General features: G+C 35.0%; 1 protein-coding gene and 1 pseudogene across 1 annotated transcript in view; both read right to left on the bottom strand.

Moving 5' to 3' along the window:
* The window catches only part of DPYD (dihydropyrimidine dehydrogenase), an 853,279-nt gene that overhangs the window by 327,414 nt on the left and 508,771 nt on the right, over positions 1-17,094 (bottom strand). Inside the window, exon 14 of the mRNA XM_060626444.3 lies at positions 13,014-13,178. Within this exon, the coding sequence (XP_060482427.2) occupies positions 13,014-13,178 (165 nt within the window). The remainder of the gene's footprint in view (positions 1-13,013; positions 13,179-17,094) is intronic.
* LOC132673055 (small ribosomal subunit protein uS10 pseudogene) lies at positions 2,390-3,531 on the bottom strand (annotated as a pseudogene).

Below are 17,094 nucleotides of genomic sequence, written 5' to 3'. Positions count from 1 at the left end.
TGAAACCATCATCACAATCAAGATAATGAACATGTTTATTATGTTTATTCACGCCTCAGGTATAGGAGTTCCTGTACCTCCAAATCCTTGCTAACATTCGGTATGATCAGTCTTTTAAATTTTAGACATTCTAATAGGTGTATATCTCATTATGATTTTAATTTGCATTTCTATAATGACTAATGATGTTGAGCACATTTTCATGTGCTTATTTATCATTCATAATCTTTTTTGTTGAAGTACCTGCTCGAGGGGTGCCTTGGTGGCTCAGTCAGTTAAGCGTCCGACTTCAGCTCAGGTCACGATCTCGCGGTCCGTGAGTTCGAGCCCTGCGTCGGGCTCTGGGCTGATGGCTCAGAGCCTGGAGGCTGCTTCCTATTCTGTGTCTTCCTCTCTCTCTGCCCCTCCCCCATTCATGCTCTGTCTCTCTCTGTCTCAAAAATAAATAAAACGTTAAAAAAATTTTGAAGTATCTGCTCAAATTTTTTTGGTCAAAGTGCAGAGGGTTGTTTGCTTTTTTACTGTTGGGTTTTGAAAGTTCTTTAAATATCGTGGATATAAACAAATATTCTGGATATAAGCACTTCAACAGATATGTGATTTGTAAATATTTTCTTACATTCTGGTTTGTATTTTCACTTTCTTAACAATAGGTTTAGAAGCGCAAAACTTTCTAATTTGGGTAAATCACATCATTTTTTTTTCTTTGAAGCACCGTGCTTTTGGTATATATCTAAGAAATATTTGCCTAACCTAAGATCACAAGAACTTTCACCTATGTTTTCTTTAAGAAGTTTTATAGTTTTAGGTTTTTCATTTAGGCCTATGACTATTTTGAATTAATTTTTATATATCATGTCAGATATGAGTGAACACTTACTTTTTTGAATATGGATACCAATTTTACTAGCATCATTTGTTATATATCGTTATATTTTGTCCACTGAATTTCTTTTTTGCAACTTTGACAAAGTCAGTTGTTCACACAACTGACGTGTGAGTTGTTTTCGGGCTTGCTATCCTCCTTTAATCTATTGGTATATTTATCTTTATGCCAGTATCTTGATTCTTGCAATTTTAAAATAAGCCTTGAAATCAGAAAGTGTTAGACTTCTAAATTGGTTCTTTTTGAATGATTTTGGCTACTGTAAGTCCTTTGCACTTACACAGGGATTTCAGAATCAGCTTGTCAAATTCTACCAAAAAAAGTAATGCTAACATTTTGATTACGACTGCATTTTATCTTTACACCAGTATGGGGACACTTGACATCTTAACAATGCTAACTCTTCCAATCATTGTAGAGCCTCCCATTTATTTAGGTCTTCTTTAATTTCTATTAGCAGGATTTTGTAGTTTTCAGGATGCATGTCTTTCACATCTTTGTCAGATTTATCCCAATTTCATGTGTTTGCTGCTTAATTTTAATACAATATGATATATTTACTTCAGTTTCCAGTTGTCTATTGCCAGCATATAAAAAGTATAATTGACTTTTATAAGTTGATCTTGTATCTTGCAACTCTGCTAATAAATTCATTTATTATTAAAAAAATTTTTTTAGTATTTATTTTTGAAGGAAAGAGAGACAGAGTGTGAGCAGGGAAAGGGCAAAGAGAGAGGGAGACACAGGCTCCAGGCTCCGAGCTGTCAGCGCAGAGCCCGACACGTGGCTTGAACTCACATACCATGAGATCATGACCCAGGTGCCCCTAAACTCATTTATTATTTAAAGTAGAATTTTGACAGGCCATGACCAGGATTAGGTGAATTAGGCAATCTCCAGAGGTGCATAATTTAAGGGATTACAAGAAAAGTTGGTAATGAAGATAAACACTATTTTAATGCATATTTTAAGAAAAATATGAAAACAACAGCCTATAAGGTAGCTTCCTGGTTTTGTAAATAAAGTGGTTTTTATTGGCACATTTAATCATATTTTCTACATAAACAATCATATCCTCTGTGAATAAAGTTTCACTTTTTCCTTTGAAATCTGTATATCTTTTTGTTGTTTTCACTCTTTTATTTAAACAAATAAACTATAGCAGAAATGTGGAATAGAAGTGGAGAGAGCAGATATCCTTATCTTATTTCTCTTGGGAAGAAAATATTCAGTCTTTCACCATTAACTAGGATGTTAGCTGTAGCTTTTTGTTTGTTTTGTTTAATGGTTCTCACCAGGTTAAGGAATTACCTCTCTATTCTTAGTTTGCTGAAATTTATTTTAAATTAAAAACAGATTTTTGGATTTCTTCAAATGTTTTTTGTTTGGTTTATGGAGATAATTATATAATTTATGTTGTTCTCATTGTTATTATTTAGTTTGTAATTTATGTGAATTACAATATTCTCAAATGTTAAACCTACTTAGAATTCTTGGAATAAACCTCAATTGGTCATGATGAGGTCATTATATTCTTTATATATTATTGAATTCTATTTGTTAAAATTTGTTTAGAACTTTTGCATCTATGTTCATGAAGGACAACGGTCTATACTCTTCTTTTCTTGTCCTGTCCTTGTGTAATTGTAATAAGGTGTTGGCACCATAGATTTAGTTGGGAAGTATTCCCCCTGTCTTGCTTTTCTGAAAGTGTGTGTGTAGAACTGGCATTATTCTTTCTTTTTTTTAAACTAACAATCAATTTATTAAAAAGGTCGATTTAAGCATCTGCTATGGTGACTTCCACCTCAACTCCTGGCTGAATACTGATGGAAGTAATCTGTCTAACAATCTCAGAAGGACTGTGCAAATCAATGAGTAGATCGTTGATCCTCATCTTTAAAACGATCCCAAGTCTTAGAACTTTTACCACAAGGAGTTTTCTTGTAGTGATTCTCAGTCTTGGCAGGCATCCGAAATGGTCCTTTCACTTTGAGATTCTTTTCCTTTGTGCCTCTGATCAAGTCAGCACATACATTCTCCAAAGATTTCACGTTGCGGCTGGTTAGAGTAATTCTAATCTGGTGAATGGCCACCTCTGATTCCACGGGTGTCTTCGGGCCATGGCTTCCTGACTGACTTATTCCTCAGCAAGAGAGAACAGCAGTGAGTTGGGAGCAGGGGCAGAGCCTGCAAAGCTCCGCTCTAGCTGTGACCATGTCTTCCTCAAAGAGCTGGAATCATTCTTTCTTAAAGGGTTGGTGGAATCTACTCAGGAAGCCATCTGGGTCTGTAGTTTTCTTCATGGAAATGTTTTGACCTATAAATTCAATTTCTTTAACATTATTGCTTCTTGACTAAGCTTTGATAGTTTTCATCTTTCAAAAGATCTGTCCAGTTTATTTGCATAAAATCGTTTATAATATTCTATAATTTTTCTTTAATATCCATAGAATCTGCAGTGGTGCTACTTCTTTCATTCCCTATATTGATAATTTGTGTTTCTTGTCTCCTTTTTCTTCAGTCTGTCTGTTTTATTAATTTTGGCTGTCTTCTTAAGCAATCAGCTTTACTTTCCTTGATATTCTCTATTTTGAGAGAGAATACTGTTTTCTAACTTACCAATTTCCTCCACTGATCTTCATTATATCCCTTATTTGAGTTTAGTTTATTCTTCTTTTTCTACATACCTTGAATGAACTGAATTCTTTAAAATTATTGATACTTCTTTTGTGGCACAGAATACGGTCTATTTTAATAAATGTTATGGACATATTTGAAAAGATAGTGTATTCTGTTACCACTGGATGGCATGTCCTATTAATGTCAGTCAGATAGGTTGATAGCATTTTTCAAATCTTGAATGACCTCCCTTCATTGTTTTATTAATGATTTATAGGTAGGTATAGAAATAAACTGTGATTCTGAGTTTTTCTATTGCTCCTTGCTGTTCTATTAGTTTTTGCTTCATGTTATCTTAAAATTTTGTTACTAGGTGCATAAACTTAAGGATTGCTATCACCTGTGGATGAACTGACCATTTCATTATAATAAAATGCTCCCTTTTTGTCCCTGGCAATATTCTTTGCTTTGACATCTACTTTGTTTTTTTTCATTAATATTATAAGATTTTATTTGATTAGAGTTAGCATGGTACATCTTTTTCCATTGCTTCAATTTTCTCCTTTTTGTGTCTTTATATTTAAAATTATTTTTCTTGTAAGCAGTATATACACAGTAGAGTCATGCTTTTTCTTCCAATCCGAAAATCTCTGCCTTTTAATTGGGAATGTTTCAACCACTTACATTTCATATGATTATTGATATGGTTAGGTTTTACTCTATCATCTTACTACATGGTTTCTATTTGTGTCATCTCTTCTTTAGTATGTTTCTCTTTTTCTGCCTTCTTTTGGCTTAAGTACTCTGTATGATTCTATTTTATAACTCTACTGTTGCTTTTTAGCTATAATTCAGATGCATTATTTTATTAGTTGTTTAGAGCTTCAATTGTACATAGTTATCACAGTCTACCTTCAAGTGATATAAAACTTTACATAATTTGTTAGAAGCTTACATTAGTATAATTCATTTTCTTCCTCACAACTCTTGTACTTTATTGTCATTTTTACCTTTATATATTTTATAAACCACACAGTCTTATATTTTTGTTTAAACAAACAATTCTCTTCTAAAGTGAATTAAATAAGAAGAAACAAAATCATATATTTACGTATGTAGTTACAAATCCTGGTATTCTTCCTTTCTTTGTGTAGATCCATATTTCAACCTAGCAGCATTTTACATTCTGTCTAAAACAGTTTTTAAACATTTCTTGTGGTGCTGATCTCCTGATGATGATTTTATTTTGGCTTTTCGTGTTTGAAAAAGTATTTATTTCACCTGTATTTCTGAAAGATATATTGTTTAATTTTGCAATCTACATTAACAGTTGTTGACCTTTTATTTTCTTTCAGCACTTGAAAGTTGTTGTCTTCTAGCATGCATTGTTTCTGACAACAAATCAAAACAGTGACTTTTATATTTGTTCTTCTGTAAAGAATATGCTTTTTTCTCTGATTTCAAAATTGTTTCTTTATCATTGGCTCAACTAATTTAATTATGATGTACTCCTTGGTATAATTGTCTTCATGTTTCTTATGCCTGGAGTTCAAGTTTCTTGTTTTTTACTTGTTTGTTTGTTTTGCAGGTGGAAAGGCTTATAGCTTTATGCAAAACTGGGAATTGGAGCCATTTTGTTTCTTCAAACTTTGAAAACTCCAGTATATATCAGGCCACATGAAGTTGTCCCTAGCTCACAAATGGTATATTTACTCCCCACTCTCCAACCACCCCCCATGCATTTTAATTTGGATAGTTTTTACTGCTATTATCTTCAAGGTGACTAATCATTTCTTCTGCAGTGCCTAATACGGTGTTATTAGTTACCAGTGTATTTTTCATCTTATTCATTGTAGTTTTCATTCTGGAAGTCTGATTGCATTTTTTGTTTTGTTTTGATTTTTATTTTTAAAAATTTTTTAATGTTTACTTATTTTTGAGAGAGAGAGGTGGGGGGGAGGGGCAGAGAGAGAGGGAAATACAGAATCCAAAGCAAGCTCCAGGCTCCAAGCTATCAGCACAGAGCCGACAAGGGGCTCAAATCCACAAACTGTGAGATCATGACCTGAGCTGAAGTTGGATGCTTAACCGACTGAGCCACCCAGGTGTCCCACATGATAGGTAATTTTTAGTTGAATGCCAGACACTGTGAATTTTATCTTATTTGGTCCTAGATATTTTTGTATACCTATATTCTTGAGGTTTGTTCTGAGTTTCAGGTTACTTGGAAATATTTTGATCCTTTCAGATCTGGCTTTTAAGGGTTGTTGGGCATGACTAAAGCAGTGCTAAGCCTATGGCTAATTGTGAATCATGGGGTTTTCCAGTCTGGCTGGCAGGAAGAGTCATTATTCCCAGATCCTTTTATGAATTGAGTACTAGTTCCTCTAATCCATTCAGAAAGTTCTTTCTGCAGTCTCTTGTAATTTACTCACATGCATGAGCTGATGTACTCTGTTGAACACTCAAGAGGGACCTTCTGCAGGTCGCTGGAGTACTCCCTGCATGCAGCTCTCTGCTTTCTGGTGTTCTATCTTGTGAATTCTAGCCACCTTGGTTTCTCTGGACTTTCAGCTTTGTCTCCTCAACTCAGAGAGACTTCTGGGTTCTTCTTCCTGTAATGTGGCCTGGAAACATTCTAGAGCATTGGCAGAGCTCATTCCTTTGTTTTCCATCTCTCAGTGACCACTATCTTTATCGACTGTTGTTCCAGGTCTTAAACACTGCTGTTTCATATATTTTATACCTTATTTTATGTTGCTGTTTCAGGTGGGATGGTAAATCCAGTCCCCATTACTCCATCTAAACTGTAGCTAATGTTTTCTTTTAAGGAACTAGGAATATCCTATTCAAAAAAAAAGAAAAAAAAAATACTTGGCTACATGAAGCCAGAAACTAATCACAGAACTATGAGCTTCATTATGCATTCTGATTCATTTTGGCTACTCTTGTTTGTAGAATTACACACATTTTAATTTTTCTCTTTCTATGCTGATACTAATAACTGCCATTATTTAAGTCTTGTTTTAATTGGAAACTAAGTCAAAAGAATGAGCAATATTAAAGCACAGAAGTATAACAAATAAAACACTGAATAAAGATCAGAAGACTTTACATTCTATATTACATATAATAAATTCAAGATTATAAGTATCACTAAAAAGCATATTTAGTGAGCTAGTTTTTAATTTTTTAGTTGGTAATTATTTCTAAAATAGTGACTTGTATATGCACTGTTAGTTCACAAATGCTTTGCAAATCAACTGGCAATATACTTCAAGAGCTATAAATAGGCTGTTACCTTTGACTTGCCAAATCCCCCTCTCAGAATATTTCATGAAAACTAATTATTACTTTAAAAAGGAATAAAAGCTAAATGCATAAAGGTATCCTATGCAATATTATTTACAGTGGTGAATAACTTCAATGTGCCAAACAAGATACATATAATATCTCATTTAATCTTTACAACAACCTCTGGGAATAGTTCTTGTTATCACACAGATGAGGAAGCAGACTCTGAGAGCATCAATAAACAGCAAGTCAGAGTTGATGCTGAGATTCAAATCTATTCTGACTTTAAACCTCATACCATTAGCTCTTAGACTCTATCAACTCTAGAAAGTGAAAACAGAGATTTGTTAGGATAACTAGACATGGACTGTTTTACATCAATCCACCCTAACTTTTTAAATTTCCACTATTATTATGATTAATTTTTATTTTATTTTTTTGTACACTAGATAGATCTTTTAAAAAATCAATAAAGTAATGTCAGCAGGTAACTGTCCTGGATTTTAGTAAAAGAGGGAGGTTGGGAAGTATCTGTATTCTCTAGAATTCATGAACGATGTTAGAAAATCACTACTTAAGCTCTGGTGTAAAGAAAGAAGGAGTTTCCTGGGGATATACTAGACTTCCCTTCAATATTTGCTCCAGCAGTTTCCTAATTTATTTAAAATAAATCAACATGGGAATGTGTAGAAATTGACAGAAACAGAGAATTGACAAGCTCAAAAAATTCCAGAGGGAACAAAGAAGGAATCCCTCCAGTGCAGGGATGCTTACATTTCTGTTGGTGAATATCCTTTTCAGAACATGAGGGGGAAAGAGCAAAGGTGATGTTTATGCTTTATAAGCTCTGTATTAAGAAAGCAATGGTTTAATAAAAAATGAAAGCAAAAGTTAACAACCCTATACTGGTCATCATTGGCCTGAAACATATATATTGTAGTTTTATCTGTTACTAAATTTTATTCTTCTAAACAGATTGAGAGGGGATAACAAAATCCTCATATTTCTAATGAGTAAGACTTAGTTATAAATAATCCAAAGAAAAGAAAGCCTGCTTCTGCTGAGTCAGCCTTTGTGGTGCCTATAGGAAGACTGCAGCAGTTATGGGGTGATGAATACCCACTGAATAAGCAGTAAGCATCCTCCTTGTTTAGAGGACACCTAGATCTGACTCAATCCCTTGACTCCCTATTTTCAAATACAGAACTTAAGATGGGACCAGGTAACAGTTCAAACCAAGGTCCACATTGAGTCACCGACATTGTACTCTAAAGTCAGCTATAAAATGTCTTGAGCTGGGACTAATGACAAAATAATGGTTGGCTGATAACAGACTTCTTTCTTTGTCTAATAAAAAGATTTTGCTTTCCTTTTTGAGAGTCTGTGGTTAAGAGAGCTCAATATAATTGACCTATCTGAGTGGGTGGGTAAAGGAGAACTGAAATGACATATTACTCTTAATTCCTCAGGTTCTTTAGTGCCAAGTGAAATACCTCTTCAAGGTGTAATGGAAAGATTTCCAGCCCCAATGACTTCACTTACTAGCCGTGTGACACAGTGCCCTGTGCAATGCCATATTTATAAAAGTCAGTCTCCTCATCTATAAAATGAGGAAAAATTCTGCTTCACAGATATATAAAGCCCTAAGTACAGGCCCTGGCACATATAAAAGGCTCTTGAGCTCTGATACAGGACTTTTATAAATATGTAATGATATATGTCAATGGTCATGAATGATACTGGTTTTATATGCAGTAGGATTAATTGAACTTTATAAAAAATATGCACACACACCACATACATATATACATATGTATACACACACATACACACCCACACACACATTCACACTCACACAAATGGATATTCACTGTATCCATCCCAGAATTTCTGAAATGACTAAACTAGGACAGAGCCTAACCATAAATACCTTTTCTGAAGTTCCACAAGAGATTCTAATATGCAACCAGAGCTGAGAAGCACTGGGCAAAGGTTCTTAATCTGAGGTCCATAGAATTCTTGATAGAATACAGGAAATTCGTGAACTAGGATGGAGAAAAACTTAGACCTTTAATTTTATTTTCTTTATTTTCACGAACCTCCTGCTGTAATTTAGCATTTCCTCAGGAATGCAACAAACCATAGTAGGGCTATGCACCTGGGACTTTGCACCAACATAGCATAGTATGCTATGCACCTGGGACTTTGCACCAACAGAAGCCACAGAAAATCACCTTCAAGTTGCTTTAGATATCTCAAGGTGTCACTGATGGTCACCATTATGTTAAAATTCCAGTAGTTACTACATCCGCCACTAGATTGTGTTTTAGTGACTTATTAAAGAGTAACGTGCGTTACTATACTGTATTTGTAAAAATATATTGAGCATTCATTTTCATACAATAGGAATCCTTTGCAAACTGTTGAATTGGGTTTTACACATTCAAAAACATTCTGAAGAAAGGCTGTTAGGCTTTGGTAGGGTGTGTAAGGAGTCCAGGACACACACACGGGGTTCAGAATTCTGTATTTAGAGGCTAATTGGTCAGGAAAGCACTTTCAGGAATGCTGATGAAGAGCAACTTGTTTGGAATCATTTTGAACTTAATGTGTGCAATGCTGATTTCTCAGTAATGAACTGAGGAAGGGTTTCAGTAGAGTGAGGTGTATTGTAATTGAAGTATATTTACATATCAATTGTTCTTCCTTTATTAATTTCTCTAACAAAGCCATCACTCCCTTTTCTATCTTCACCAGCTAATTCGCTGCTGAATCCCTATCTTTTGCCTAACTCCTACTTTAGCTGCCACAAATGATAGAAAATGTCAGTCTTTGTTTGCTAATTCAGTGCATTCAGACAAAATGCAGCATGTATTTTTTTGGTTAAAAAAAATTGCGAAGCTTAAAATATATGGTTTCTAAGGCTTTTACAGTGAGAATGAAAGGATTCACTTAAAATTGATTTCTGTAAGCCCTAATTATACAGTACATTTCATAATAAGCATTGCAAAATCTCAGCTTAGGAACAAAAAAACTCTTAGTAATAAACTGTCACTACAATCATCAGTGTGCCAAATTTAATTCACAGATAAATAAAAAGGAACCTTGAAAGCCGGGCAGAAGTCTAGTATAAAGTGTAGGCTTTGGTATAACTCTGTGCTAGTTAAGGAACAAGCCTGTACAATATATTTCAGGGGTCTCAATGCCTTTCTAGTCAAGGTGTTCTTCCAGCTGTCTCCTCCAGTTCATGGTCAACTGGTGTCTACTCTCTCTGGAAAGAAAGATACTAGCTGCTGCTACTATCAGCTGACCTACATCCCTTCTCCACAACCCTCAGGACAATTTCTTTTTCAGAAAAGTTACCTCTTGCTTAGAAGCTGCCACACTGGGTTGAATTACCCGATCCCTGTCATCAAAGGTGGCAGCCACGCACTTGAGAATGATGTGGGAAAACTCCAGTGAGAGTGATAATTAAACTTGGAAAATGAAGGGTCACCTTCTTTCGTTCAGCTCATTGGGTTTGGCATCAGAGTAATTCCAAAACAGTGGGGGATATTCTACTCGCAGCATGGCAATATCTAGGTGCAACACATTATTTCTCTGGGTTCAAATGGGAATGCCATTTTAATTGTATTTAAAATGTTATCGTTGATATGGAGGATAAAAGTGTTAGAAATTAGTTCTAAGGATATAGAAAAAGAATAATGAGTATAATCTCAATGGCGAAAGAATTAGAAACAAGAAAAGCATGCATTGTTTTCTCAGAAGGAAAAAGCATATAGGAGGAGAAAATTGTTTCCAGGGAAATTTTGAAAAGAACATTTAAATGTGCTTCTTCTTTCTACTTGACTGTGGAATCACAAAGCAAGAGTTTCATCTCAGCTTTCTCGTCTACTTACTGTCATTTCTTGGAGGCCACTGTATAATATCTCACTCCTGCCCAAAAGAGAGTAGAGTTTGAGACAAGCCAATGGCAGGAGTTCTCTTCCAGGAAAAGGGATTTTTTTTTCAGATACTATGGCTTATCTAAATACTATAGAAGCAATATCTGGGGAAATTATATTTCATCCTCTTATGTTGCATTAAAAAGTAATACTGAAATTTTAAAGGCCTGAAATGATACTGCACTTTGTGCACTAGAGAACACTATAATTAGACAGGAGCACAGATGCTAAAAGCAAGTTTCAAGTTCAAATTTTGGCTTCACCATGTAGAATAGTCCCCCTTTATCTATGAGGGATACATTGCAAGACCTCCAGTGGTTACCTGAAACCATGGATAGCACTGAACCCTTTATAAACCACGCTTTTTCCTATATATACATACCTATGATAAAGTTTAGTTTATAAATTAGGCACAATAAGAAATTAGCAACAAAAGCTAAGAATAAAATAGAACAGTTATAACAACACACTGTAATAAAAGTTATGTGCATATGGCCTCTCTCTCTCTCTCAATATTATACTGTATTCACTCTCCTTCTCATGATGATGTGAGATGATAAAATGCCTATGTGATGAGATAAAGTGAGGTGAATAACATAAGCACTGTGACAAAGCTTAAAACAACTACTGACCTTCCAACATCAGAAGGAGGATCATCTGCTTTCAGACTGGGTTGACTCCTGGTAACTAAAACCATGGAAACTGAAAGGGGAACCAAGGAATAGCTGTGCAACCCTGGGCATGTAATGTTACTTCTTTGTTTCCTATCAGTTTCCTCTCTGTGAAATGGGGAAAGTAATAGTACCTATCTTATAAGATTATTTAAAGATTGAGTATTAAAATACATAAGGCATTTATAACAATACCAACCACAGTTTAATATTATAAGAGCTCACACTTATTATTTTTGCTATTATTTTACGGTTGTTCAGTACCTAATATAATACTTAAAATCTGTAGATGGTGTAAACACATTAATAATTCTTCTTATACTTGACCCACTTTTTGTCCCTGTCTTTCTGAGAAAAGCTTCCCACAAGATTTTGGCCCTTTGAAAAAACAAATAGCTCAACATAATTGTTTACTAGAGTTAATTGCATAATGTGAACATAGAGTATTTGCAACATCAATTTCAGAAAGTGAAAAATTCCTAAAGAACAGAATCTACAGATATCATATGGGTATTGATAGTTCCCTTTATATATGAAGGTTTGACTTGAGGATGATTAATTTTATTCTATGTGTGTATATTTTGTTTCAAGGTAAGAGAGCTTTGAACCAATCAGAATACTCTAAAACAACAACAACTTAAGGGGTTAGGCAAGAGAATGAAATAGAAAGTCCCTTTATAAGATTTTCGAATTTATCAGTTTGTGGGAAAACATCCACAAATTTCATTAGATTTTAAAATATCTATCATTAGAGTACTTAAAACATTCCAATTCATCTTTGAATCTTTTCTACAACACAAAGACACACATTGTCCAAACCTCAACTTCCATTCATCACCAGCTCTGAGACAGAAAATGATGAGGGGCGGGGAGGCAGAAAATTGTGTGTGTGTGTGTGTGTGTGTGTGTGTGTGTGTGTGTGTGTTGTGTGTATGCATATGTGTATCAGAGTGAGAGAGGGGGAAAAAGAATAAATGAATTAAGAACAACTCTAACCATCTACTGAAGAGAAAATACTACCTATAGGTTAAAAAACTATTGGCGACATATAAAAATCCATAAAGAAATGAAATACATGTAATCTTTGTGCACAGTACTTTTAAAGAAAGGGTTTTATAAAAGATAGTGACTCATTTAGTATAAAGGTATTAAAATTATTTGGTAAATTATTTCCCACTGAAAAAACATAAATAAACTATATAAGAAGATATTCTGCTTCTGCCTCAGGTTTATATTTAAAATGATTTATAGCCTGCAATTTCTTCCTAAGGTCATCACCTTCATAAATACTAGCTACATACAGTGAAAACCAAGTCAATAAAATGAGGATTTCATTTCTCTTCCTCTGCTTATGTAGATACTTCTTCCATCTGCATGGCACCCATTTATAACAAAGCCTCACATTGTGTGGATTTTTATGAGTTCTTGAGCTTTTCTTTCTTTTTTATCTTTCTATGCATCAGCAAAGCAACTGGCAGATTCTTTAATAAAATATATTATACACATTAATATTTATAAGCCTATGAATTGGATGTTTAAATAAACATTCACCAACTTATGCCAATTCTTTTGTTTTAGACGTTAAATCACACTTACATTGTCTGGAAAGTCAGCTTTTAGTTCGGTGACACTTTGACACCAATATGCAGCCGTTTTTTCACTGATGAGCTCAATATTCAGGAAGGAGCTTTGTCCAGGGCCATACATGGGGCCAGAGGTAGTCCCCCGGATGATTCTAGGCGAAACATTTGTCACGATGTCCTGATAAAAGAGTAAAGATATTGGGTCTCCTTTTGACCAAGAAAAACTACAATCTTTATTCGATGCTCATTTCTATATGACAATATTTTACCAAGTCCTTTCTTACATTTTTAGAGAAGAATTTTAAAAATATATTTTAAATTACATGTGAATATAAACTACTTCCAAATGAAAGAGTAAACAAAGTATTTGTCAGCTTTATTTAAATTACTTTCTGTAATTGTAAGGTTAGCATCTTAAAAAATATGTAAATTCATTTTATTGGTTTTGGGCATACATATTTTAATTTGTTTGCAATTAAATAATAAATAAAAACCTGATAAGTAAAATGTAAGAATATCGTTTCAGTCTAGTTAATCCAAATACCTTCAATGACATTTTAATTCCAATAAAAGCTAATGTTTTGTAAAGAAAAAAACCCACTATTTTTCTTAAAAAGCAATTCCAATGTAAATCAGCCAGGGAGTACATATTAGTACCATTGGCTCATCAAACTTTAACACATATTCTAACAAACTAACTGGGTCAACCTACCTATAGAATTCTAACTATAAATTCACATTCAATGAGAATTCAGTTCTTCCAAGACTGAAATGAGGATATCAATAACTTCCTGATAACTATAAACAGTAAACAGTCAAATTAACTTGCTTGTTAAGTGTAATTAACAATGTACAACTGCTTCTAAAGCTGTATTAACAAAGAAGAGTAACATTCTTACATTACTAAAAACTAAAAAGAAACAAAGAAGAAAAATGTTTCTTTAGCCAACTTCCAATTAAAATTAATTTTGAGTAAAGGTCATTTAGTTAAGGATTTATCAGAATTAGTCATTTAAGTACCCCTCCTCACCATCTTGTCACTTTTAGTGAGATAACATGAACCCCCATTAGTATATAGCAATTAAGGTCAATTTACATATTTTAATTAAGAACCACCCCATATAAAACAATTAGCGTAATAGGCATACTAACTGGATTTCATAACATTTGGACGTTTTTCCAACTAGATAGACAGGAAACCTTAATTAGCATTAATTAGTGCTGATCTGCATATGTTTGATAAGGCATACCCTTGCCACAAAAGATTATTTATTCCTGAATCTGCCAAATGCTACAGTTGCAGAGGATAAAAGGACTTTTCTTCACATTGCATGTTAATTTCTGGTAATTTACATTCACTTTTACATTCGAATTAGTATATTATAAAATAAATGGTATAAATGTTACAATAAGCCTCCTTAAATATGTACATTTTTACTTATAGGAATCCTGCCAGTTAATGTTTTACTAATTAAGCCATTCCACTTCTATTGTAATTATGGGCAACACCACCAGCCTTACTTTGATTTGCCATTGTAAAACAGTGTTCCACAATCTTATAATGGGTAAAATGACATTCAAGTCACTCCAGAATGCTCAGGTTTAATGGGTCAAATTTCTGTCTTGGCAAAGGCTTAAATGTATGCTGTACATCCCTGCAGGTGGCTTCTGTGCAGCTTACCCAGGTAGGTAACTCAAGTGCTGCCATGGTCTGAGAACACGATGCTAGGAATGTTTCTATCAAATAAGGCTTATTTTCTTCTATTTTTAAAAAAATTTTGTTTAAGGTTTATTTATTTTTGAGACAGAGAGAGACAGAGCATGAATGGGGGAGGGTCAGAGAGAGAGGGAGACACAGAATCCAAAGCAGGCTTCAGGCTCTGAGCTGTCATCACAGAGCCCGACGCGGGGCTCAAACTCACGGACCGGACCGCGAGATCATGACCCGAGCCGAAGTCAGCCGCTCAACCGACTGAGCCATCCAGGTGCCCCAGGCTAATTTTCTTCTATATTCCAACTTTCAAAAGCCATTCACTTTAAGCCTTGAAGTCTTCATTTCCTCTGCTCTACTCCCTAGTCTAAAAGCCTTTCACCTAGATAAATCCAATCTAGGCCACAGGTTTTGCCCTATATAAAACTTGGCCAAGGAGGTGAATACAGTCCTTACTCAGTTCACCAACTCATGTGCCCTGGCACTGAAGAGTCCCACAAATGAAGGGGCACCCATTTAAAGGACCACTTTATAATTTAGCAGCACCTCCTGCTTATTCAACAAAACTGACTAATGTTAGCAGCATCCCTCTTCCTATCCATTCTTCAGGTCTTAACTTAGACTTCAGTCCCTTTGAGAAACCTTTCCATGTCTCCAACATCATCAAGTCTTAATAAGCTGCTCTGACTTATGCCACCATAGCAATATATCCTTCCCCAATTGGCATTCTTAACATCCTGTAGTGTAACTGTCTATATTCTTGTCTGAACCTTCCACTAGAGTATAAGGATTGGAAAAGAAACTATCTCATTTGCTAACACACGTGCAGCTTCTAGCCTGGCCTTTAACAGGTGCTCAAATAATGTTTTTTGAAGAAGCCTAAAGCAAAACCCTAGGCACTAGAATGGGTCTTGTCCTGAGGCAGGGGAAGGATAGAGGATTTATTGCTGGCCTTATTCTGTTGCTGAACAGACATTATATTCAATTTTCAGGTACTGGTTCTTTGCTTTAGATCCTTTCCTACTAGTCTGTTACTCTAGAATTGGGGACTTTCCTTGCTTCCCCTGATAGCTCAGTGACCCCTGAATACAGCTCCCTGTCCCCAACTACAGTTGGTAACACTGTGCTTGACACAGATTGCCCACCTCTCCCCATCTCAGCCTACAGCAGAGCCTCAGTGACAGGAAGCATATTTCAACTTCCTCACACTGTAGCTTTTAAGATCTCCCGGATTGTTGGCTCTAACTTCCTGGGTTTATCTGATCTCAAGGAACCAAATACAATGGTTTTATTCAGATACAATCTGACTCTAAGGCTTTCTGGGTCAGGTGGATGCGAATTCCTAAACTGGTCATTGGCTACCTAGAGGATTTCTTGGCTGATGAATGTATTACGATCTTAACCAACTATAGTTGCTTCTTGTGTCTGTGCCCTAGGCTGGGACCACATCTTCATTGTATGTTTAGGCTTTTTTTTTTTTTAATATCATAAAATAAAGAAGACACAGCATAGAAGAATTGCACCTATACTGAGTAAGGAAAACCGCAATGGTCCAGTAATTCTAAGCCATATACTATTTTACAGTAACCTGCCTAATAACAATTAGGCCAACAACCCACAGTGGCCAAATGGCCAAATTAACAAGATTTAAATGGAGGACAGTCAGGGGTGTCTGGGTGGCTTAGTCAGCTAAGGGTCCGACTTTGGCTCAGGTCATGCTCTCATAGATTTGTGAGTTCAAGTCCAGTGTCTGACTCTGTGCTGACAGCTCAGAGCCTGGAGCCTATTTCATTTTCTGTGTCTCCCTCTCTCTCTGCTCCTCTCCCACTCATGCTCTGTCTCTCTATCACCCAAGAATAAACATTAAAAAAATTTTTTTAATAAAAAAATAAATAGAGGACAGTCAAGCAAATGCTCCATTCTTAAAATGCCCCACTTCAGTGGTACCTTAAAACCTAAAATTCTGACATTAGAGATTTTTCTTTTGAATACTGTGAGTTAAATTTATTTTTAATGTTGGGGGTGTTTTATTTTTCTCTTTTATAATCTGGTATTAAACTCTAAATATACAATGGGAGAATTATCAATGATCTCCTTAACCAAGATCAAACAGTAAGTGCAAGCAAATCAGAGGGAAATTTTATCTACTTCATAATCAGGGTTGCTAATTCCTTTATGTTGATTTATAACAGGCAGTGTTTCTCTGAACAGGTTAGTGTTCTCTTTCTTTAACTCAAGCCAAGAAAAAAGATCCTTAACAACCGCCCAAATTGCATATGCCTAATGTGTAGAGCTTGTCAACTATCAGTGAGTCAACTGTTGCCATTGTAGCAATTTAAAAATTCAGTGTATTCCAAATTCAGTGAAAGTGCCGAGATTCCAA

The sequence above is a fragment of the Panthera onca genome, chromosome C1, assembly GCF_046562875.1.
Source record: "Panthera onca isolate mPanOnc1 chromosome C1, mPanOnc1 haplotype 2, whole genome shotgun sequence".
Classification (NCBI taxonomy): Eukaryota; Metazoa; Chordata; class Mammalia; order Carnivora; family Felidae; genus Panthera; species Panthera onca.
The sequence above is the reverse complement of the archived record's forward strand: the minus strand, read 5'-3'. Positions and strand labels throughout refer to the sequence as shown.